The 24,459-nt window shown below is 39.3% G+C and overlaps 1 protein-coding gene and 1 pseudogene across 1 annotated transcript in view; both read left to right on the top strand.

Moving 5' to 3' along the window:
• Positions 1–24,459, top strand: part of EIF2AK4 (eukaryotic translation initiation factor 2 alpha kinase 4) — a 120,787-nt gene that overhangs the window by 21,168 nt on the left and 75,160 nt on the right. The window contains exons 4-9 of the mRNA XM_077127431.1: positions 3,551–3,703; positions 6,470–6,550; positions 9,474–9,622; positions 13,365–13,480; positions 19,177–19,334; positions 22,418–22,953. Coding sequence (XP_076983546.1) covers positions 3,551–3,703; positions 6,470–6,550; positions 9,474–9,622; positions 13,365–13,480; positions 19,177–19,334; positions 22,418–22,953 — 1,193 coding nt within the window. The remainder of the gene's footprint in view (positions 1–3,550; positions 3,704–6,469; positions 6,551–9,473; positions 9,623–13,364; positions 13,481–19,176; positions 19,335–22,417; positions 22,954–24,459) is intronic.
• On the top strand, positions 20,389–22,379 carry LOC143655112 (actin, cytoplasmic 1 pseudogene; annotated as a pseudogene).

Raw genomic sequence — 24,459 nt, forward strand, 5'->3', positions numbered from 1 at the left:
TTTTGTGTGATATTATCTGGAATAGAATGGTTATTGTCTAAAAGTTTTCTGTATTTCTAGGATTCCCCTTTCCCGTCCTTCAACTAGAGAGAGAAGGCTTTTCTGCATACTTTTTGTTTGTTTGCACCTTTTTCTGGGTTGCTGGCTTCTTAAGCTCCCAATCTAGAATATGTGAGGCAGAATGTAAACCCAGGAAGCTCTTCAGTCCCAGGACCGCTCACTGGTCTGTCTTTTTCTCTTCTTTCAGAATCTTCTTATGTTTGTTTTATATGTATTTAATGCCCAGGGCTTTTAGTTGGACTCAGTAGGAAGAGCAGGAAAAAGTACATCTACTTCATCTTCCTGGAAGTGGGAGTCCCAGTTTGTGATTATTAATATTTATTTTATTTCCAAAGATTTGTAAGACCCCATGTCTTTCATGTTAGTGGCACTATAGCTGCTATTTGCAAAGAGAGCACATCTTAATTAAAAATATAAACTGTGTTTAGACATACTAGTATCTAAGTGAGGTATCCACATGTAATGAAACTTGAAAGGGCACTAAACGTGGGATTGTACCATGCAAATCACTGTTGTCATTTGTCTAAAAATCAGTTTCTGTTCAATCTGAACTACAGGGAACTCTAACATATACATAATTTCTAGAGAAGTAGATTTATTTTCAAGTCAAATAGCATGTAATTAGGTATTAAAGTATGGCTTACGGATTCATTGAGGTATTACATTCACTGAGAAACAGCTCTTAAAATAATGAGTTGTTGGGAGAACTCCATTAAAAATATTCTGGGGCCACGGTGGCTCAGCAGGTAGGAATGCTTGCCTGCGATGCCAGAGGACCCGAGTTCGCTTCCCGGTTCCTGCCCATGTTAAAAAAAAAAAAATATTCTGGTCTATATTTTGTTTGTTTTTCATTTATTATGTTTTTTATTCCACCACTTGTCCATGATTGCCTCACTGGATAGTTGTAGATGTGAGGTTGGTTTCAGCTTGGGCGATTACAGCTCCCTGCATAAGCCGTGCAGCCGCTGTGCAGGGCCCTTGCATTCTTACAGCTCCACTGGGCTGCTCCCTGGGCCTCTTGGTAACACATACTCTAGGCCAGTAGCTAGATTAACGCTGCTCAGAGGCTCTTAACTCAATTCCTTGACGTGTTTCATTTACAATTATATGGATTATTTATTTTAGGAGCTTTTCTTTTTAAGGGCCAAGTAGGCCCTTCAGATAAATGAGCTGCTGGGCTATGTAGAAAATATTATCCAAATGTTGCCAAATATTGACTTCATAAAGGGGATATCAAGCTGTTGTTTATAAACCTGAATGTCTTAAAAAGCATCCTTGCTTACTCTCTCTGTTATAGATGGTGTCTTAGCAAATCCTAAGTTTTTCCAATGAACCCAATTTAATATATAGTATTTTTGTACACCGGACTGATGTCTTGTTCTTTGTATATGTGGTAATGTTGGTTTTATGACTACTGTTAAAACACATTTGCTGGGTGGGCCACGGTGGCTTAGCAGGCAGAGTTCTCGCTTGCCATGCCGGAGACCCGGGTTTGATTCCCAGTGCCTGCCCATGCGAGAAGGAAAAAAAAAACACATTTGCTATGATTAAAATTCATAAAATGATTTAAAAAAATAATAATGAGTCATTTAATGGGAATAAATGCTCAAAAATACTTTGTTCTTGAGCACTCCTTGCCTCTGAAATATTTTTAATCCATATAGCTGCTCTGTATTTTTCAGTAACATAAAAGTAAACCTAAGTGTGTTCTTTAGACTCAACATTTTTTTTAGTTAATAAAGTCAAATTCATTTTTCCTTTCTTGAAATCATCTAACAAATATTTACTGTGTGTCTATTACACACTAGCGCTGCCAAAACTATAGTGAACAAAACTGTTCAAGTCCTGTCCTGAGGAAAATAAAGCAAGCAAGCAAATAGCTTTATAACAAGTCAGGGGGAGATACCTCTATGAAGAAAAATTAGAGTAAGGGGTTTAGGGAGTGATTGTGAAGGGGCTGTTTTATTAAGGAGGTCAGGAGAATCCCTAATAAATTGATATTTGCAGAGGCCTGAGGGAAGCAAGGAAATGAACCATGTAGATTTTAGGGAAGGGGTGGAGGGTGGTGAGTTCTCATCTTTATCCAGTCTCATATACGGTGTCAGGGTTATTTGTACAGAAAACTACAATAGAAAACTAAATAGATTTGCAAAGAAAAATCCCTCCACCACTTGACTCCTGGCTCCTTTATGATTTAGAAGTGGTTTATCTTTGCCATAATAGAAACTACATACTTTCCTCCGCTCTCCTTTGAAGAGTATTTCTTAGAAGATCTTGCCTCTTAGACTTTAGACTATTTCTCCGCCCTGAATTGAAGTATATTTGCTCAAATACCAAAGCTTCTCATGTAATGAAAAATACCTTAACTTCCCCCAACAATAGCTGTGGTTTCTTTGTGTCTTACCCCCTGAGAGAGTGGTAGAACACCAAGTTCACTAACTTCTATATTTCTATGTACATGAGTACTGTTATTGTTTACCGTTGAGTCCCTTTTGAAACTGTTATAAACACATAACTGAACTATGAAATTTTAAATTGCTTTGTTAATAATTGAAAAAGAAATCTCACTGTGGGCTTGCTCATCTGCATAAGAAACGTGGCACTCTTGGGGTTGGAGTTATTAGTCAGTATGGGGTCTCTGAATCTCTTGTTCTACTGATTTACCAACTCAAGTATAATTTATGGGGATGGAGGAGAGCGGCTTCTATGTTCCCGTAAAGAATGTCTTAATTTCTGGTCCATGCACATCCCCCACCCCCATCCCCCCCCAAAAAAAAATTCAACAAATGGTGCTGTGGTAATGGGATAGTCACATGGAAAAAGAATGAAATGTGACCCCCACCATACAGCATATAAAAGAAAAGGAAAAAAAAAAGGATATCTTAAGGGGGGGCCTTTTTCCTTTTGGTGCTATCTATGAATGCTCCCCTAAACGGAAATGAAATACTTTCTAAGTATTCATCAGCCTCCTAGCAGTCCATTCCCAACACGTAGGGAGGCCTTGGCGTATTTGCCTGTATAACACCAGCAGGATATTTTCAGTATGTTCTGTGGATAGATGAAAGCTCTGCTGTTAGCAATGATTATTCTCTCTACAGCTGACATTATTTCAGGTTTTCTCATTTGGGAGGTAGTTCTTATTTTCATCCAGATTTAAATATCTCATCAGATTTGTACAGAAAAATATTGTGTTAGATTTATTACACAGAAAATGCCAGTAAATTGAATAGGTTTACCAAAGAAAAGTAACACATTTTATTTGTCTAGTTAATGATTTGTCTTGATAGTGACACAATGAGATGAGCCATTTAAAAGCTTTTTCCTGCAATGAGTGCGTCTCATGCCTAATTCAGAACATGCCATATAAAAATGAATAACACCATTGTAAGTGGTCTCTGATTGCCTGCTTGTTTTTCTGTAGTCATTCTCCTTTGAGCCGTGTCTTCCCATTATTTGATCGATTGTGGTTGATTTTGGTCTACACGTTTAGGTGATGATATTTGAATTGGCTTACCACGTACAGTCATTTCTCAGCGAGCATAACAAGCCCCCTCCCAAGTCTTTTCATGAAGAAATGCTGGAGCGGCGGGCCCAGGAGGAGCAACAGCGGCTGTTAGAGGCCAGGCAGAAGGAGGAGCAGGAGGTGAGACACTGCCCGCCCCGCCTGAGACGGCAGACTGCTGTGCGCTTTCGTTCTCTGTCTGCCTGACCCGGGCACAGCTTCCTTTTACATTTTGTTCAGTATTTGATTCAAGAAGTGTGGATAAGTCTAAGAAGAGGTCTTAAGAGTAACTGGAAAGCTGAGACTTAGCATCAAGGGATTGAGAAAACCTTCTCGACCAAAAGGGGGAAGAGGGAAATGAGACAAAGTGTTGATGGCTGAGAGATTCCAAACAGAGTCGAGAGGTTATCCTGGAGGTTATTCTTATGCATTAGATAGACATCACCTTGTTAGTCGAGATGTAATGGAGAGGCTGGAGGGAACTGCCTGAAAATGTAGAGCTGTGTTGCAGTAGCCATGTTTCTTGAGCATGATTGAATAATGATACAGCTGTCACAATGTGACTGTGATTGTGAAAACCTTGTGTCTGATGCTCCTTTTATCTACCTTGTCAACAAAGGAGTAGAACATATGGAATAAAAATAAATAATAGGGGGAGCAAATGCTAAAATAAATTTAGTTTAAATGCTAGTGATCAATGAAAGCAAGGGGTAAGGGGTATGGTAGGTATAATTTTTTTCTTTCCTGTGTTCGTTTTATTTCTTTTTCTGTTGTCTTTTTATTTCTTTTTCTGAATTAATGCAGATGTTCTAAGAAATGATGAATATGCAACGAAGTGATGATATTGTGAATTACTGATTATGTATGTTGTTTTATTTTGTTTCTTTATTTTTTTAATTAATAAATAAATTTTTAAAAATTAAAAAAAAAAGAGTAACTGGAAAATAATGAGTGGTTACTGCTCAATAATCAGTGCTACCACTTAGACTCCTTAGTCCAGATCTTTTAAGAAAAGAAAGAAAAAAATAGAGGCAGTTATTCAAGCTTCCGTCGCCTTTCTGTACTTGTAAAGCTAAGAGCACACTGAGATTTGGAAGCTATTTTCTTATTCTCTGTCTGAGACAAATATCCCCACGCCCAAATAAATAGCAAAAGCCAGAGATGGAACTTTTTTTATGCTAGCAAGCAACTTCTGTTTTTTCCCTAATCTATTTGTGTAAGGATATAAAATCCTGTGCTATTTGTAGGAATATTATTCAACTTTGTCTTTGTCTATGATTTTTTTTTTCTATGTAAAAAATTTAATTTTTACTGGAACTTTTCTTTTTTAGGGCTTCTTTCATTGCTGTTATGTTTAACTCCTTTATCCAGAGGTAAAATATACATCTAAATCACCCCCTAGATTTCAACTTAATTTTTTTCTGTTTGATCCTTTACTTAATCAGTTTATCTAGAACTTATTTTGATGCAGGTTGTAAAAAAGAGGATCTAAATTTATTTTTGCCAGACATTTTCTTAACACCATTTATTAGATAATTGTTCTTTAAGTGATTTGTAATACTTTCCTTGAAACATATTTTAATTGCTTATGTATTTATTATCTATTCTGCTTAATATATCTGTTTTTCTTCACTCTTTACCAAGCTCTGAACTATTTAATTATTTAACATCTGAAGTCAAGCTTATCTTTGTCCCTCCCCTTTCTATTCTTCTTTTTTAAAAAAATTTTTTTCTCAGCCATTCTCATCCATTCTTACATATGAACTGTAGAATTTCTCTCTCAAAATCAAAACAAAGTAAATTAACCCTTTGGGATTTTAACTAAAATTGTACTAAACTTGTATTTTTCATTTGGGAAGAATTGGCATCTTGACAATATTAAGCTTCTCACTCAGGAATGTTTCTCCATTTATTTTTAATCTCTTTGTGAGTATTTCTAATTTTTTCCATGCAGTTATCACAGTTATTTCTAGGATTTTTTTTTTCTTCCCCCTGCCTTCTTTTCTTAGATTCTTATGCCTGGCTCACTTTTTTCTTCTTCTTCTTTTTTTTTCTTTTTCTGTTTTATTTTGTTCATCCTGTCTTTATGTTAATTAACCTCGTCTCTTTGTGAGTCCCATTCTTTCTGCTACTGCCTGTCTTCTATTTAATTGTGTAGCCTAGTTATCATTTAGTATTTAAGATTCCTTATTGTTGTCATTGTTTTTAGGAAGGAACATTTTTACTTAGAAGGTAGTGAATGTTTAACTTGTTTTGGTGTACTTCTCTAACTATAAATTTGGTATGTGTTTTAACATTTTGTAGTATTGCTGTTACAGTCTTTATGAGTCTCTTAATAATTTTTATAATTACAATCTAGACTTGTAGGGTGCTAATAAAAAGAACACTGTTTTTCCCTACATAAATTCAGAACCAGTTAAGTGATAGATAAATGAGTCAAGTGGATGAAGCTCAAAATACCACTTTTAATACTAAGAAAGGTGTTGGAGAAAACAGTGAAGACCTTAGCATGAAGGCATGGTGTCTGTGCCATCGCCACCCCCTCTCCATACCCAGGCACTGAGGACAACCCAGCCGCCCTCCTCCAAGCCAGCCTCTGACCCCAGCAGAAAGCAGGCCCAGTGCACGCTGTCCGTCAGCGAACAGGTATCAGAGTGAAGAGGCTGAGCCTAGCCACTGTGGGGAAAGTCCCTCCACATGGAAACATGAACAATGGAGATTAAATGCCTGTTGCATAAGAACGCTGATAAAATTATCTAACCCCAGTTTGTATTATGGTTCTTTGTATTCAGATCTCTTAGGAAAGAAGGGCTTGAATTATTGAAATTCACATTTTCTGTGGTTCCAGAATTATACATTATATGAGTTTCAGAGATTGGCTTTTGATGATAGTGTAATTTATTTCAGCAACGTGAAATCCTTCATGAGATTCAGAAAAGGAAAGAAGAGATAAAAGAAGAAAAGAAAAGGAAGGAAATGGCTAAGCAGGTATTCTTTCTTTCCAAAGACCAGTTGTTGGTGATCCTTGGCTCCTCTGCGGCATGGCAAGGCATATAGTGGCATCTGATGATCTCTCCCTTCTCTTCTGGGTTTCATGAATTTCAGCTTCTTTCTTCTGCGGTCTCGCTCTCTCTCTCTCTCTCTCTCTCTCTCTCTCTCTCTCTCTCTCTCCCTCCCTCCCCCTCCCTCTCTCTCTCTCCCTGTCTCTCTCCCTCCCTCCCTCCCCCTCCCTCTCTCTCTCCCTCTCTCTCTCCCTCTCTCTCTCCCTCCCTCCCTCCCTCCCTCCCCCTCCCTCCCTCCCCCTCCCTCTCTGTCTCTCTCCCTCTCTCTCCCTCCCTCCCTTCCTCTCTCTCTCCCTCCCCCTCCCTCCCTCTCCCTCCCTCCCCCTTCCTCTCTCTCCTTCCCTCTCTCTCTCCCTCTCTCTCCCTCCCTCTCCCTCCATCTCCCTCTCTTTCCCTCCCTCCCTTCCTCTCTCTCTCCCTCTCTCTCCTTCCCTCTCCCTCCCGCTCTCTCCTTCCCTCTCTCTCCCTCCCCCTCCCTCTCTCTCCTTCCCTCTCCCTCCCTCTCTCTCTGTCCCTCCCTCTCTCTCCCTCTCCCTCTCTCTCTCTCCCTCTTTCTCCCTCTCTCTCCCTCTCCATCTCTCTCTCTCTCCCTCTCTCTCTCTCTCTCCCTCCCCCCTCCCTCCCCCTCCCTCTCTCTCCCTCCCCCCCTCTCTCCTTCTCTCTCCCTCTCCCTCCCTCTCTCTCCCTCTCTCTCTCTCTCTCCCTCTCTCCCCCTCTCTCCCCCTCTCTCCCTCTCTCTCCCTCCCTCCCTCCCTCCCTCTCCTTGTGTCTTTCTCTGTCTCTGTCTCTCCATTCCATTTATAAAGGACTCCAGTAAGAGGATTAAGACCCATCCTGAATAAGCTGGGTCACACCTGAAATAGCTTCATGGAAAGGCCCTACTTAAAATGGGTCCAAAAGACAGTTTGGCGGTTCCTCAGAAAACTGAACACTGAGTTGTCCTTAGGTCTGGCAATACCACTACTTGGTACATAGATAGAAGAGCTGAAAGAAGTAAACAAACAGACATTTTCACACCAATACTCATGGTGGCCCTATTCACAATTTGCTAAAATGTGGAATCAATCCAAGTGCCCATCAACAGACAAATGGATAAACAAAATGTGGTATATACATGCAATGGAATATTATGCAATAGTAAGAAAGAGGTCCTGAAGCATATAACAATGTGGATGAACCTTGAGGTCATAATCTTCAGTGAAATGAGCCAGACACAAAAAGAATGGATATTGTGTGACCTCGATATTATGACTCTGGTAAAGATGACAACGTCAAGGCTCAGGTGAGCCCAATGAGTTGCTCTGAGTAACAGGCCACTCCCAGATGGAAAGTTAGTGCAACTTCCTGTGATATTTTGTTCTGGTATGATCTGGATGAAGATTCTGAGGACAGATGGGAAATGTGGTGCTCTCCTGCCACATTACCGTCCCTCCTCCACCCTTCTTCCCTCCCTCCTCCCCTCTCCCTTCTTCTTTCCTCTCTTTTCCTTTCTCTCTCTCACTTTTTCTTCCCTCCTTCCTTCCTTAAAATAAAAAAATAATAATAAAAGGAATAAATTTAAGAACATGTCTTTCTGGTGGTACATACAGCTTCAAATCACCACATTTACTAAGATAGTTTACATTTTACTAAACAAAAAAGTTTTTATTTCCATTGATATATTTTTCCCTTCCATATTACTTTCAGTAGCAAAGCTTAAAATGAAGCAGTAGGAAATGAAAAATATCATTGCAAATCTTAGATTCCCCAAATAAGTAGCAAAGTTTAGAATTGTGTGCAGGTGACTTTGTATAACTACAGTAGCTTATCAGACCAGTCAATGGAAGGAAGAGGCTAGCTAAGAGATTGAATCTCTGATAATTAGCCTAGACTGGAATTTTTAATACTTGGAAAATAAAACTATTTGTTCATACCTAAGAGTGAATGAAAACAATATGAGAATCTACCTGAGATTTAATTCAGTGATGGAGAAGAAAGATTCAGCAGAACGGGTTTTAAAGGCAGTGGTAAAAAGGATAACATATAAGAATTACTGACTGTATATGTAGAATGGAATGATATCTTAATGTTTTGTCTGTTAATTTTTTTTTTAATTAATAAAAAAATTAAAAAAAAAAAAAAAGGATAACATAACTTTCCTTTATCTTTCCTGAATCCAACTCAATCAAAAAAACAGTTTTACATGTTTGGAAAAATCCAGAGAAATTTTTACTTTTTCTTTTTTATAGAGTTTAACTTCAGGGAAACTATGAGATGCAGCAGACGTAGGCACTGACATATGAGGATGCAGCCCCTGGCTTAAAGCTTTGCCTTTTTTACTGCCCAGCTCTGTGAACTAGGATGTGACACTCTTTGTGATTCATTCTCATCTCCTAAAGTGGGACTGATAATGCCTTCCTTTCTGCCTCGGGTAGTTATTCCCACGAATAAATGTGCTGCCTATGTGAAAATACAAAGCCAAACATAAATGTAAGATGATTTAACTGTTTCTCCACTTCTCTCTTACATCTAATCTGCCTTCCCATCAGTCAGTCCTTCTTCTCTTTGAATGCCGCCTTCTTCTGTTTTCCTCCTCTTTCTCTTCTCTCCCACTTCTCACCCACATTCCAAAATTCTAAGCATGTGCATATATAAAATTCACATCTCGTAAATGAAACTTGGACTTCAGACCGTGCTTCTTGAACTAGAACATATTTTAACATTAAATTTTTTTATGTTGAGTTAAACTCTATTTTATTTATAAGTATTCAGCTTAAATAAAATTTGCCGTCTATACTGAGTTTATGATTACATATTATGATTTTCTTCCTTCTGTGATTTACATCTAACATAGGTTTTGCTTTTTCCAGGAACGCTTGGAAATTGCTAGTTTATCAAACCAAGATCATGCCCCTAGGAGAGACCCAGGAGGACACAGAACAGCTGCCATTCTCCATGGTGGTTCTCCTGACTTTGTAGGAAATGGCAAACACCGGACAAACTCCTCAGGAAGAGTTAAGTAAGTTCCTGGGATTTCTCATCTGGGAGAGTTAAAGGTGTGAAATTAAAACAACTTGTAGTGAAATTTGTTGGATATTCTAGGAGTAGTCTTAACAACTTTTTTTAAAGCTTATACATTTTAATATATTAGCAGTATAAAAAAATGTAGTTAACCTTTCCAAATATATTTAATAAAATCACTTTTGCAGCTTATTTGCCATAGATAAACCTCTTTAAAACAGCCTTTAACACTTCACAGTCTTGTTTTCAGTGCAGTTTGATCTGACTTTTAATGACCCAGCTACTCAGTAAGTGATTTTTAAAAATTCTTCCACCTGAATAATCATCATCCAATCAGATTTCATGCACACCTATGTAAAATTAACTTTTGCATGAAAATAATACACAGTGATGACATTGGATTTTGCTTCTTTATTATTTTCAAACTCTGTGTGATTTACTTTTTAGCCTTCAAAACTATTGCTGCTGTCAAACAATCTATCCTACATAAAGGATGTACCATATTTATCATTTTCTTGCCACTTTCACTTTAAAATTTTGCTGTACTATTTTCCTTAAATCCTAATTATATATCTTTCCTACTAGCACTCTTTACACCTTCACTGTGTTTTTAATCACTCACGATAAGGGTTTTAAATATTCATAAACTCCTGAAAACTAAACATTAACATACTATAAACAAAAGAACAAAAATGTGACCCAAACAAAAATGACTTTTAGCAGGTGTAGAGATGCTTCTAGATTATTTTAATAAGTCTAACATCATTTTAAACCACAGTTTGCTTTTACCCTTTTCTCCATTATCTTCTAGGTGTCCCCTGGTTGCACAAATAACTCTAGAAGTGGAAATTTTAACAACCACCATGGATTGGTTATTTTCTGATACTTATTATAAGTGAAATATTAGAGACCCATCCCCTAATAAGTCCTGTCAGGAATGTGGAAGGATATGGTTTTGGGAGAAGATGGATAGGTTTCAAAGTGAAGAAACCAGTTAATGATAGAGTATTACGCATGTCCAAGAGGAAGTTGGTGATGACCTGAAAGGGGACAGGAGAAATGGAGTGGGGAGCTAGCTACCTGGGGGTTAATTAGATACAGGAAATCAAAGGGCGCAGGGTGACTCACAGGTTTCTCTCCAGTGAGAAAGAGTGATGGCTATTCCACCAACCAAACTGAAAAAACAAGGGGAGAAATCAGACTAAGAATGGATGGGACCCTGAAACTTCAGGTTTTTATGTGACACCTGAGACTCAGAATTAGAGCTCTGAAGTTGTAAAAGTCAGCAGTACCCCATATAGCAACTGTTAAAAAAGTTGAAAAGATGATCAGACTTGGACTAGGGATATGAATGAAGCTAATCTGAATAGAACTAAGGTAAATCAGTATACAGGCTAAAAGTTGAAATGGTCTGTATTTTTAAAACTACAACTTCTTTGTGAGACCAAAGGAAGAAATGTTTGTTTGGTGCAAAATTTATATTTTGTGTAGTACATTATCTAATTTAACTTGTACAGTCAGTTTATTCGAACACCATAAATACATGGAATCTTGAATAGGGAGTGAGATCTAACTACATGTTAGTGTGATGCCCAGTACATCCCAGAGTAATTTGGGCAGAGAATAAAGAAGTATTTACAAAGTCCCCTTGGGGAACTGGGAAGAAAGGAGGAAATACTAAACTTCCCCATTTGGGGAATTCTTAATATTCTCGTAAGCAAGTGGGGACAACCAATTCAATAGGCTGAGCCCTCTATCGTGGGGTTTGCCCCTATGACACTTATTCCTGTACAGAAGAAGCTAAGTCTACTTATAATTATGCATAAGAGTCACCCCCAGAGAACCTCTTTTGTTGCTCAGATGTGGCCTCTCTCCTCTAAGCCAACATGGCAAGTGAACTCACTGCCCTGCCCCCCTACATCTGGCATGACTCCCAGGGGTGTAAATCTCCCTGGCAATGTGGGACAGGACTCCTAGGGATGAGCCAGGACTTGGCATCATGGGATTGAGAAAGACTTCTTAACTAAAAGGGGTAAGAGAGAAAAGAGTCAAAATAAAGTTTCAGTGGCTGAGAGATTTCAAACAGAATCAAGAGGTTATTCTGGAAGTTATTCTTATGCATTATATAGGGGTCCCTTTTTAATTTATGTGTATTGGAGTGGCTGAAGGAAAGTACCTGAAACTGTTGAACTGTATTCCAATAGCCTTGATTCTGGAAGACAATTATATAACTACATAGCTTTTACAATGTGCCCATGTGATTGTGAAAACCTTGTGGCAGGTGCACCCTTTACCAGGGTTTGGACAGATGAGTAAAAAAATGAAGATAGCAAAATAAATAAAGAGGGGCATAAGGAGTAAAAAAAAAATAATTGGGTAGATTGATATACTAGTGGTCAATGAGAGGGAGGGGTAATGAGTATGGGATATATGTGGTTTTTTCTTTATTTCTATTTCTAGAGTGATTCAAATGTTCTAAAAGTGATCATGGTGATGAATACACTACTATGTGATAATATTGTGAGCCATTGATTATATACTTTGGATGGACTGGAGTGTGTGAAGATATCTCAATAAAAATATTTTTTAAAAAGAGTGGATGGGAGGCAGGCAGCAGTTTAGTTGATACTGCAGTGTCAGGAGGAATTTATAGAAGGTGAGAAAGTAGAGGCAGCAAGTGTAGAAGTTTGAATATGAAGAACAAGAGAGAGTGGTGCAGGATTGAGGGAGGGGTGTTTGGGGATGGGAGAGATGTATAGGTTGAAGGGAAGGAGCCATGTAGAGGGACAGATTGAAACATACAAGAGAGAGGAAATAACTAAAAGATCAAGATCCCAGAGGAGACAGGAGAAATGGAACATAGAGTATGGTAGCTGACCTTCCTCATATTCTGGGAGAAAGAAAGAATGCTGCACATGCCAAGTAAGTTTATAGGTAGAGCCATAAAAAATGTGGGATCTCATTCATTGTTGCCTCATGTTCTCAATGAGAGTAAAAGTCAAGATCATCCTAGAGGTCTGCTTCTGTACCTTATCAAAGCATTTCCTGTAAGAACCCAGTTGTGGTCTGGTCATCAAGAGTTCCCCTGCCTCTTCCCTGCAACACCTTCCCCAATTTATTGATTGTTTTGGCATTATAATCTAGCTTTCCAGTTATTGCTCCCCATCCAAAAAGAAAATGAGGGGTTAGGTTGCAAGTATATTGGGAAAGTCGTGTACTGTGGAAGGGGATGGGAGGAGGTATCTACCAAAAGACAAGTAAAAGGATCAACAAGCATTCAACGGTTGAGGACCCAACTGAAAGCCAGAATATGTAGTGGTCCCAAGCTCCCCTGTTTTGCAGCTTTCTCCAGATGTGCATGTCCACGGGAATGAAGAGAAGTGGAATCAATGTGGAATTGATCTAAATCATTGCTGTCCAATAGAGCGTTCTGTGATTATGGAAGTATGCTCTGTCTGTGCTCTCCAGTGTAGTAGCCACTACCCATTTGTGGCTATTGAGCTCTTGACATATGGTGACTGCAGCATTAGGGGTTTGTAGAGTTCACATGGAGAAGACCACAGTGGGGAGTAGGAGGTAGAGTTGAAAAACTTTCCCATTAGCTTCAACTCACTTCCCAGTAAAGGCGGATATTAAACTGCAAATGGGCTAATAAACAGGGGGAAAAAATGGTGGGTCAAGGATTTCCTGTGTTACTCTTAAGTTAAAGAAAAAAATCATTGTCCAAATTTATTTTTAAGGCGAGAACGTCAGTATTCTGTATGTAGTAGTGAAGATTCTCCTGGCTCTTGTGAAATCCTGCATTTCAGTATGGGTAGTCCTGATCAGCTCATGGTGCACAAAGGGAAATGTATTGGTGAGTAAACCAGCTAAATTCATTTAAATTATTCTAATGACAAAAGTTGATCATTGTCCAGAGGCACACAACGAACTAAATAAACCTTGGGCACAATGTGCTGTGCAAAATAAACCAGAAACAAAAGAACAAGTATGCTAAGGTGTCTTTTAGAAAATTGTTACAAGAAAATGGAGCCTAGACTGTAAGCCCTTTACAGCAGCCACACATGGTCTGAGGCTATAAATGCATTTCTAGATTCTTATTCACTAAGCTATATGTGTATGAGCTCGTATTTCCTTGGAACTTCAAGTGACTCTGTGACACCTGGGACCCAGAGATGGAGTGCTGCAGCCCTGAAAGTTAGCATAACTATATAAAATAACAGTTAAAGTAACCAAAAAAGAAATCAGGCCTCAATTAGAGTTTAAAGTGAAGCCAGTTTGGCTGGGTCTAGGATGGATCAGAACACAGGGTAAAAGACGATACTGTAAATGTACTCTGGATCTTCACCTACTGTGTGAGACCAAAGGCAGAGAGAGGTTTTTCATGTCTGGAACCCAAATTTTCTGTAACATAATTTAAATTAACCAGCCTGGATAGTTCATTTAAATAACCCAAACTCCTAGAGTCCAGAAGGGGAATGAGACCTTGTAATTCTGTACAGCCTAATGTATTACCAGTGTACATCTCGGACTATGGTGGGCTGATAACTGAAAGGTATTGGTGGAGACTAAGTACAGGGAACCTTGAGTAGGGCACGAGATGTTGTTGGTTTGTTCAAGTTAGTGTGATGCCCTGATAAATCCCAGAGTGACTTGAACAGTGAATAAAGAAATATTTGCAAGGTCTGCTTTGGGAAATGGGGAGAAAGGGGAAAAGATTCAACTTCCACATTTGGAGAATTTCTGATACTTTCACAAGCTGCGGGGATAACAAATCAATAGGCCAAGCCCCCGATCTTGGGGTTCACCCTTGTGAAACTTACTCCTACAAAGGATAGGCTAAGCCTACTTAAAATTAGGCCTAAGAGCCAACCCCAGAAAATGTCTTCTGTTGCTCAGATGTGACCTCTCTCTCTAAGCTGACATGGCATGTGAACCCACTGCCTTCCCCACCCTACCCAGGGGTGTGGATCTCTCTGGCAACATGATGAGCTGGAACCTGGCATCAAGGGATTGAGAAAGCCTTCTTGACCAAAAGGGGGAAGAGAGAAATGAGAGAAAAAGTTTCAGTGGCTGAGAGATTTAGACAGAGTCAAGAGGTTCCTGGAGGTTTTTCTTATGCATTATATAGATATCTCTTTTCAGTTTATGGTATATTTGCGTGGCTAAAGAGAAGTACCTGAAATTGTAGAGCCATGTTCCAATAGTCTTGTTTCTCGAAGATGATTGTAAGAAGATATAACGTTTACAGTGTGGCTGTGTGATTGTGAAAAACTTGTGTCTGATGCTCCCTATATCTAGGTATGGACAGATGAGTAAAAATATGGGTTAAATAAATAAATAATAGGAGGACAAAGGTTAAAATATATTGGATAGATGGAAATACTAGTGGTCAGTGAGGGAGGGGTAAAGGGTATGGTATGTACAATCATGCTTTTTTCTTTTTGTCTTTTTATTTCTTTTTCTAGAATGATGCAAATGTTCTAAAAATGATTATGGTGATGAATATACAACTATGTGATGATATTTGAGTCATTGATTATACATCATATATGGAATGTTTGTATGTTAAGAATGTTTGTGTTTTTATATTGTTTTATCAATAAAAATATTTAAAAGAAAGAAAGAAGGAAAGATATTGGTAGAGTCCCTTGAGGGTCCAAAGGAAAAAATTAAAAGGAAACTAGTAGACTTTCCCATCTGGGAAACCCCACGTACCCTCTCAACCACTGGGGACTCCCAAGAAAATAGGCCAAGCCTTTATTTTGAGGTTTACCCTTACAAAACTTATTACTATAGGGGAGAAGCTAAGACTACCTATAATAAGGTCTGAGAGTTACTTCCAGGAAACCTCTTTTGCTGCTCAGATGTGGCCCTTCTCTCTCTGAGCCCAGTTCTGCAAGGAAAATCATTGACTTGCCCTCCCTATGTGGGTCATTACATTCAGGAGTGAGAATCTGTCTGACAATGTGGGGCATAACTCCTGGGGATGAGTCTGGCCCTGGCATCATGGGATCAGCAACGCCTTCTGGACCTAAAGGGGGAAGGGATGTGTAATAAAACAAGGCATCAGTGGCCCAGAGAGATCAATAGAGTTGAGAGCCATTCTGGAGGCTACACTTATGCAAGCTTCACTTAGATAGGGTTAATTGCCATGGTTTGCTAAAACCCAACATCATCACTCCTGTTTACTCTTAAGAACACCTAGGCTCTAACTGAGACTCTATAAAGGTTTCATGCACTAAGTTTGCTTTCCTGGAACCTGTAATTCCCAGAAGATTCCTAGGTCAGATAAATCCTTACACCAAGAAGGATCAGCCTTTCCGAGATTAATTATTAATTATATCCCCCTATCCTTTAGTGTCAACACCCCTTTGCAACATGAAAAAGTTCAGAATGGGCATTGCTAAAGATCCCTATAGATTGGGAGAAGGATCAAAGGAGAAGGAGGAGGTATAATAATGATAGGATTTAATGAACGAGTATGACTGCTGAATCACTATATTAATATTCCTTCTAGCCTCCAATGTTTTGGAGCTAGAAGGAGAAATCTGAGATGGTGGAATGGTAGCCCATGACAAACTCTAGGATCTGTTCTGTAACTGCCTGTTGAGGTGTGCTTTGAAAATCGTTTTTTTTTCATTCTTTACTTTGTATATATATTATATTTTACAATAAAAAAGTTTTTTAAAAAAGTTAATCATTAAGGAGCAGGATAGACTAAAGACAGTGTGGCATCTAACCAGTGCAGTTCAAGGAAGGCTATCCATACAGTAGAGAGAGAGTCATTCTAGCTCCCATTCATTCCTGATGACAGAAGAAGCTACTAAGATTTCCCCATTTGTAACACAGAAATAAATATCTGTTCTCAGAAATATTGTTAGCATAGAAATAATTTTAAATGTAATCATTGTAATTATCTTTGATACAAAAAAATAGCTGAAATTATGAATCAAAATTTTGCATTATGTGCATCTGCTACTGATAAAATATGTGTAGCAATATAAATCCTAATGCTTGTGATCTTTAATGACCAAGCCTCATTTTCTTCCATTGATATTCATCAGCTTGGCTTTTTCCTGCTTGGCATGTTGTTCCTGACTAGGAAAACCACTCTATTTTCTAAATGTTTTATTTAGTAGTTTTTTCTACCAACAGCTGTTTGGAGTGAAGTGTGTTCAGAAATTCAGAATTTGAATTGCTTATATTAAAATTGGATTTTCAGAACCTACTTCCTTTGCCCTAAACATATATCACCTATCATCAGCCATGCAGATATAGCCATTCGTTAGTAGGGATCACTTTCATATACCAAATTTGACAACTTTAATTTTTAATTCAATTGGTATTTCTACCAGTGCTAAAAGGTAAACCAAGTTATCTAAACTAAATTTGCTTTCTCTTGGCATCATTTTCCCTTCCTCTTTAAGGAGTTACAGATGATCAGGGAAGCCACCAGGAAGCAAGGAGCAGGTGGAAGAAGAAACCAAACATCTATTCAGCCTATGAACTGGACGCTTAACCTTGGGTGGCCCAAAGTGGCCTGGACAGTTCAGGGTCCTGCATGTGCGCAGAGCCTGCCATATACAGATAAGCAATCACTTGGGCAGGTTTAAAACCGTGATCAGGATTATTGGCTTTGGACTTGAGACTGTCCTTGGCATTTCAGATTCATGAGACTGACAACCTAATATTCACTATTGTCTAATAATCTGGGGAAATCAAGAAGGCAAATTAATCCATCTGCTTATCACCTTGACTCAGTCTGTTATTCTCATCCGTACTCATTAGACAGATTCACCTTAGTTAATAAGCTCATTAGGAGTAACTTGCAATTTGAATTTTTTTTTAAAACCACTGAGTAAATTGTTTGTTTTCTCATAGTGGTTCCAGTTTTTAAAATATGCCTTAATTTTCTACAGAATGTTTTAATAAAAGATCAACTAATTAATTTTTGTTTTTCAGTTTAAAACTGGAAAGAAAAGAGAACTTACATTATAGGTTATAGTATTAAAAAAAAAAAACAGCAATTATGAAATACCTACCTACTCCCAATTGGAAGATGGATATTGCAAGATATTGCACTGCATACCACACAGATTTTATTAGGCTTTATGTAAATAACATCACACTCCATCCCATAAACACTTAATGTCATGTGTCTCTAATGTGTGTGCCCCTTAGATCCCACTTGTCACAGGCAGCTTCCTTTCACTGACAAATCTTCAAACATCAGGATTTTTCCCCTGGCCTAAAACATCAGGAGTTATTTATGACAAGTGGAGCAGATCATTTTAATTAAAATCTAGAAATTGTCAGTATTTCTATGAAATAGAAACTGCTTCTCAGACAAAAATTCTAGGTGAGTTAGTTTAGCCATCTTCAAAATATTTTTGCTATGACTACTGTACTTTTTGTTTTTCAAATGGAAAAAAAATTATTCTTTAAAAGGTTTTTTCATTTTGAAGCCAATGGTAGCAGCATCATGAAAAGTTATTTATATGCTAAGAGATAAAGGTAGAATACTATATATCAGTGGTTCTCAACTGGGGACAATTTTGTCCCCAAAGGGATATTTGGTCATGTCCACAGACATTTTTGTGTTCACAAATGGAGTAAGGGTGGTAATGGCATCCAGTGGGTAGAGCCAGGGATGCTGCTAAACAGCCTGTACTGCACAGACTAGGCCCTGACAACAAAGGATTATCCAGCCCAAAATGCCAGTGGTGCTGAGGGTGAAAAACCCTGCTATATATGCTATAATTTGATAAATTGAGAGGGTGGGAGAGAAGCACTAGACAGCCAGAAGAAAAATAAAACAAAATGGTGATATGTGGGTATTTTTCTCCATTTTCCAATTTTTCAGGAATTCCCTATCATAGTCTCTAATGAAAGTATAGATTTTTAAAGGAAAATTCTTAGTGTTAACGGAAGTTTTGCACTCCTTGGTACAAGTGAAAACCATATGCCTATCACCAAATAAATGTGTTTTTCTTTCTACTTTTGAATTTAAATTCCCATTTCCAGTTCATTCTCTTGAAACCATTGACTAGTTTGTATTTACTAAGCATGTGCAAAGTTTGTACTTACAAAGCCATTAATAAGTTTAAATTTCCAAATTACTAAAGCCTATTTTTACTGTGCACATTAATCGCTATTGATGGAGTGCTCTCTATTACCAAATTCTTTTTATCATTTTAGTTCGTATTCAGCTGAGTCATACCACACAGTCATCAGAAGTGAATTGGTTGTGACAGTAAAATTGTGAATAATGGCAAGTAAAAAAAACACCAGTCTCTTCATTTGCTCTTATACTAAGATCTCATTATTAATTCTTGTCCCTTTGTAAAAAAAAAATAATATTTTAGGGTGCAGGGTATATTGTTAAATATTAAAAATTGGTTATAAAAGAGCATTGTTATATAAGATCATGTTTTTCATATTTGGCATAGGTACCCATTGTTGAACAAATGAATGTGTATCACCCCCACCCCTTTTTTCCCACAGAAAATGTGCCAGTGAGATTAATTACATTTTCTGTTGAATGTATAGGCAGTGATGAAGAGCTTGGAAAAGTTGTCTACAATGCTTTGGAAACAGCTGCTGGCAGCTTTGTCTTGTTGTATGAATGGGTCCTTCAGTGGCAGAAAAAGATGGTTCCTTTCCTTACCAGTCAAGAAAGAGAGAAGATTGATAAGTGCAAAAAGCAGGTAGGGGGGAATTCCTGATATTCTTGCAAGGAGTAGGGACAACCAACATAATAGGCTAAGCCCTTAATCTTGGGGTTTGCTCCTATGAAACTTATTCCTGCAAAGAATAAGCTAAGCCTACTTATAATTATGCCAAAGAGTCACCCCTAGAGAGAACCTCTTTTGTTGCTCAGATGTGGCCTCTCTAAGCCTGCTCCACTGGTGAACTCACTGCCCTCCCCACTATATGGGACAGAACTCCCAGGAAGAGGTGGGACCTGGCATCATAGGACTGAGAAAACCTTCTTGATCAAAAGGGGGAAGAGAGAAATGAGACAAAATAAAGTTTCTAGTTTACTGTGCATTGGAGTGGCTGGAGGGAAGCACCTGAAACTGTTTAGCTGTGTCCCAATAGACTTGATGCTTGAAGACAATTGTATAACGATAAAGCTTTTACAGTGTGACTGTATAATTGTGAAAAACGTGTGTCTGATGTTCCTTTTCCCTAGGGTATGGACAGATGAGTGAAAAACTAGGGATAAAAAATAAATAATAATGGGAATAAGGGGTTTAAAATAATGGGGTAGATTGAAATACTAGTGGTCAATGAGAGGGAGGGGTATGGATGTGTGAGCTTTTTCTTTTTATTTCTTTTTCTGGAGTGATGCAAAGATTCTAAGAAAGATCGTGGCGATGAATACCAAACTATGTGATGATATTGTGAGCCATTGATTGTATACCATGTATGGACTATGTATGTGTGTGAAGAGTTCTTAATAAAAATATTTTTAAACAAAGCAAGTAGGCGTTACATGCTTCCAGGATGGCTGCCTGGCTGCCTGAGCAGTAGGAGCTTTAACAGATGACAGAGTAGCTCTGCCTGTGGTTAGCTCACAAAGATGATCCTGGGTGGCATGAGATCTGTTTAACCAAACTGGACCGTAGGAGACCAACCCCTTTGCTTTTCTCAGCTTCCTGTTGCTTCTCTTAGAACTTTCACAACTTGGCCAAAGCTTTTGCGCCTTTTTCCTTTCCAGTTCTTATTATGGCCTTAACAGCCGTCTCTGCAGCTAGGACTAAACTGTATTTCATAATTGTGGGGGGGGGGGGGGGGGTTTGCATTCATCTCTGTTTTCTCCACACTTTTGAATACTGCCTCAAAACTATTTTGGGAGACTGGAAAAATTTTAACTTAATGCTTAATACTAAGATTAAGAACATTTAGAGGGTGCAAGGGTAGTTCATTTGGTGGAATTCTCACCTGCCATGCGGGAGAGCCAGGTTCAATTCTCAGTTCATGTACTTCCCCCCAAAACACAAACAAACAAACAAAAATTCAACAAATGGTGCTGCAATAACGGGATACTCACATGGAAAAATAATGAATGTGACCCCGCCCTTCAGCATACAAAAAAAAGAGCATTTAATATTGCATACTGCAATAAGTAATAAGGAAATTAAAGACAGTAGTTCCACCGAGACCACATCCACCCTGCGAGCACAGGCCTCTTGACGCTCTGCTGCCACCGCCACTGATTTACACCTGCCACCCCCAAGATCACCATGGATGATGACTTCACTGTGCTCGTGGTCAAAAATGACACTGGCATGTGCAAGGCCAGCTTTGTTGGGTAATGATGTTCCCCAGGCAGTATTCCCATCCATTGCGGGGCACCCCTTGCACCAGGGTGTGATGGTGGGCATGGGCCAGAAGGACTCCTTTGTGAGTGATGAGGCCCAGAGCAGGAGACGCATCCTGACCCTGACGTATCCCATTGAGCACAGCATCGTCACCAACTGGGACAACATGGAGATCTGGCACCATACCTTCTACAGAGAGCTGCATATGGCACCAGAGGAGCACCTGGTGCTGCTGACTGAAGCCCCTCTCAATCCCAAGACCAACCATGAGAAGATGACCCAGATCATGTTTGAGACCTTCAGCATCCCTCCATGAACATCCAGCCTGAGGCCACACCATGGCATTGTCGTGGACTCCGGTGACAGGATCACTCACACAGTGCCCATCTGTGAGGGCTATGCCCTGCCCCATGCCATCCTGCCTCTGAACCTGGCCAGCCAGGACCTGATGTGCCACCTCATGAAGATCCTCACCAAGCGCGGCTACAGCTTCACCGCCACGGCCGAGCAGGAGATCATGCGCGACACCAAAGAAGAAGCTCTGCTGTGTCACCCCAGACTTCAAGCAGGAGATGGCCACTGTACTCCTTCTTCTCACTGAAGAAGAACTACTAGCTGTCCGATGGGCATGTCATCATCATTGGCAATGAGAGTTTCCGCTGTCCCGAGCCCCCTTCCAGCCCTCCTTCCTGGGCATGGAAGCCTACGGCATCCACGAAACTACCTTCAACTCCATCCTGAAGTGGGACATGGACATCCGCAAGGACCTCTATGCCAACACGGTGCTATCTGGCAGGACCACCATGTACCCAAGCATCGCCAACAGGATACAGAAGATCACAGTGCTGGCACCCAGCACAGTGAAGATCAAGATCAACCCCCGCCTGAGCACAGGCAAATAGAAAGATGTATATGACTTACGAATAGAAAGAAAAATTTTAAGCAAATATGATGAAATTGTTATCTTTGGAGAACGGTGAGATGGATAATTTCAGTGTTTTCATTGTATTACTACTTTAAAAAAAAGTTAGCTGTATATCTTTATAATCAGAAAAGGCTATTTTAAAACTTAATGTTTCAGGTGCACGGGTAGTTTAGTGGTTAGAATGCCCACCTTCCATGCAGGAGACGTGGGTTTGAGTTCTGGACCATGCACCCAAAAAAAAAAAAAAACTGTTTCTACTTTTTTCTGGTGGCCACATCTCAAAAGAAATTGCTTTTAAAAGCTGTTCACTAATATTACAGTATTTCCAACTAGATTTTGAGTTAAGAAGTTGAGAATTAACTAAATTTTTCCATCTTTATGAACTAGTAGGTGGGCCATGTAAAGGAAGATGCAATTCAGAACATTCATTATCCTCTTCTTTGAAAGTACATTTTCTATCAAATACTTCACTTTGGGAATGAAGCACCAGTTAATGCTGATCAGCCCAATATTATCTTATTGTTTTTTTCTTTCTCAGATTCAAGGGGTAGAAACAGAATTCAACTCACTGGTGAAGCTGAGTCATCCAAATGTAGTACGCTACTTCGCCATGAATGTCAAAGAGCAAGATGACTCCATTGTGGTAGACATTTTAGTGGAGCACATCAATGGGGTTTCTCTCGCCACGCACCTGAGCCACTCTGGCCCCCTCCCTGTGCAACAGCTTCGAAAGTACACGTCACAGCTTTTGGCAGGCCTCGATTACTTGCACAGCAATTCCGTGGTGCACAAGATTCTCAGCACCTCGAATGTCTTGCTGGATGCAACGGGCACCATCAAGATTACAGACTACAGCATTTCCAAGCGCCTAGCAGACATCTGCAAGGAGGATGTTTTTGAGCAAAGCCGAGTTCGTTTTAGTGACAACGCCCTGCCTAATAAAACAGGGAAGAAAGGGGATGTTTGGCGTCTTGGCCTTCTTCTGCTCTCCCTCAGCCAAGGTCAGGAATGTGGAGAGTATCCTGTAACCATCCCTCGTGACTTACCCGCAGACTTTCAAGATTTTCTAAAGAAGTGAGTATCACTGAGATTCTTTCTGATTGGATTTCATTCCTGTTCTTTTCATTGTGTTTCGGTGGGCTAAGCATCTAAGTGATGTGTAAACTGAAAAGTTGAAGACCAGGATTAGGGCTAATTCTTTGTTCTTCTAAACTTTTCCATCTGCATATTTTCGGTTTTCTTTCTTATGTTTATCATTCTCTCAATTCCCACGCTTCCTAAATTCATTTGAACTTATTAATTGATTTTCAGATTAATTTGGGGGACTGCCTGGTGTACTCCAGGAAGTCAATAAGGATTGCTATACCTATTGCTGAGCTGTGGTTATCCCAAATGGAAGACCTTCTCTGTCCAGCTCGTTATGGCTCCTCAGGGGTCAAAGACAAATCCTCCTATTTAGAAAACAGTTTTAGGAGTGCAGTTCTGACTCTCATTCTTCTTAACCACTCTTCTACATTAGCAATGTCTTATTCAGGCAAGTTGTAGAATACAAATGCCTTCTTAACACCAGTAAATGACAAGTGTGCATTTCATTTTTGGCCAAGTTTTATCTAGTCTGAGAGAATCCTTCCTGAGAGGCTTTTCTTGGGCCTAGAGTCTTTGTTCAGGTATTTTAGTTAGGGTTCTCTAAAGAAACAGAAGCTACAGGAAATATTCGTAAATATAAAATTTATAAAAGTGTCTCATGTAACCATGGGAACATAGAGTCCAAAACTGGCAGGGCAGGCTGTGAAGCTGACGATTCCGATGGAGGGTCTGGACGAACTCCACAGGAGAGCTCACGGGCGAAACAGGAAGACCTGTCTCTTCTGAATCGTCCTTAAAAGGTTTCCAGTGATTAGATTAAGCATCACTCCTTGCAGGAGACACGCCCCTTGGCTGATTACAAATGGAATCAGCTGTGGATGCAGCCGACATGCTCATGATTTAATTCTATGAAATGTCCTCATAGCAACAGACAGGCCAGCACTTGCCAAACCAGACAAACGGGTACCACCACTTGGCCAAGTTGACACATGAACCTGACCATGACAAGACCTTAGCCTTCCTTGTGATTCAGAAAATTGTACTTCTGTCCCACCTCTGTTCTCAGTCTAAACCAGAGCTAAGTTTTCTCATTTTCTCTGTTAGATGGTAATGAAGATCCCTGCTGTCTAAGTTTTTCCAGATATACCCCTGATCCATCCTTCCTGCAGAAATTACCTAGACTGGTTTATTAACACTCTCGTTCCATTTTTCAGCTTATTTCTGTTTTTCTCAACTACTTACTTTTATTCATTTCATTCACTCCCTATATGTCTTTTCTTTTACCCTTTACATTTCTTTCCCTGTCCTCATACATCCCAATTGACCTGATCCATATTATTTCCTATCACTTATTGTCTTACCTGTTACAAATGTGTAAGTGGCTGCACTTATATTTAAATAAGAAAGTTTCTGTGCAGCACGAAATAGAAGTAGATGTGATACACATGTATTGGTAAAATGGTTGACTGATTCTTTATGCTGTGTTCTTACCTT

This window comes from Tamandua tetradactyla, chromosome 14, assembly GCF_023851605.1.
Source record: "Tamandua tetradactyla isolate mTamTet1 chromosome 14, mTamTet1.pri, whole genome shotgun sequence".
NCBI classification, from domain to species: Eukaryota; Metazoa; Chordata; class Mammalia; order Pilosa; family Myrmecophagidae; genus Tamandua; species Tamandua tetradactyla.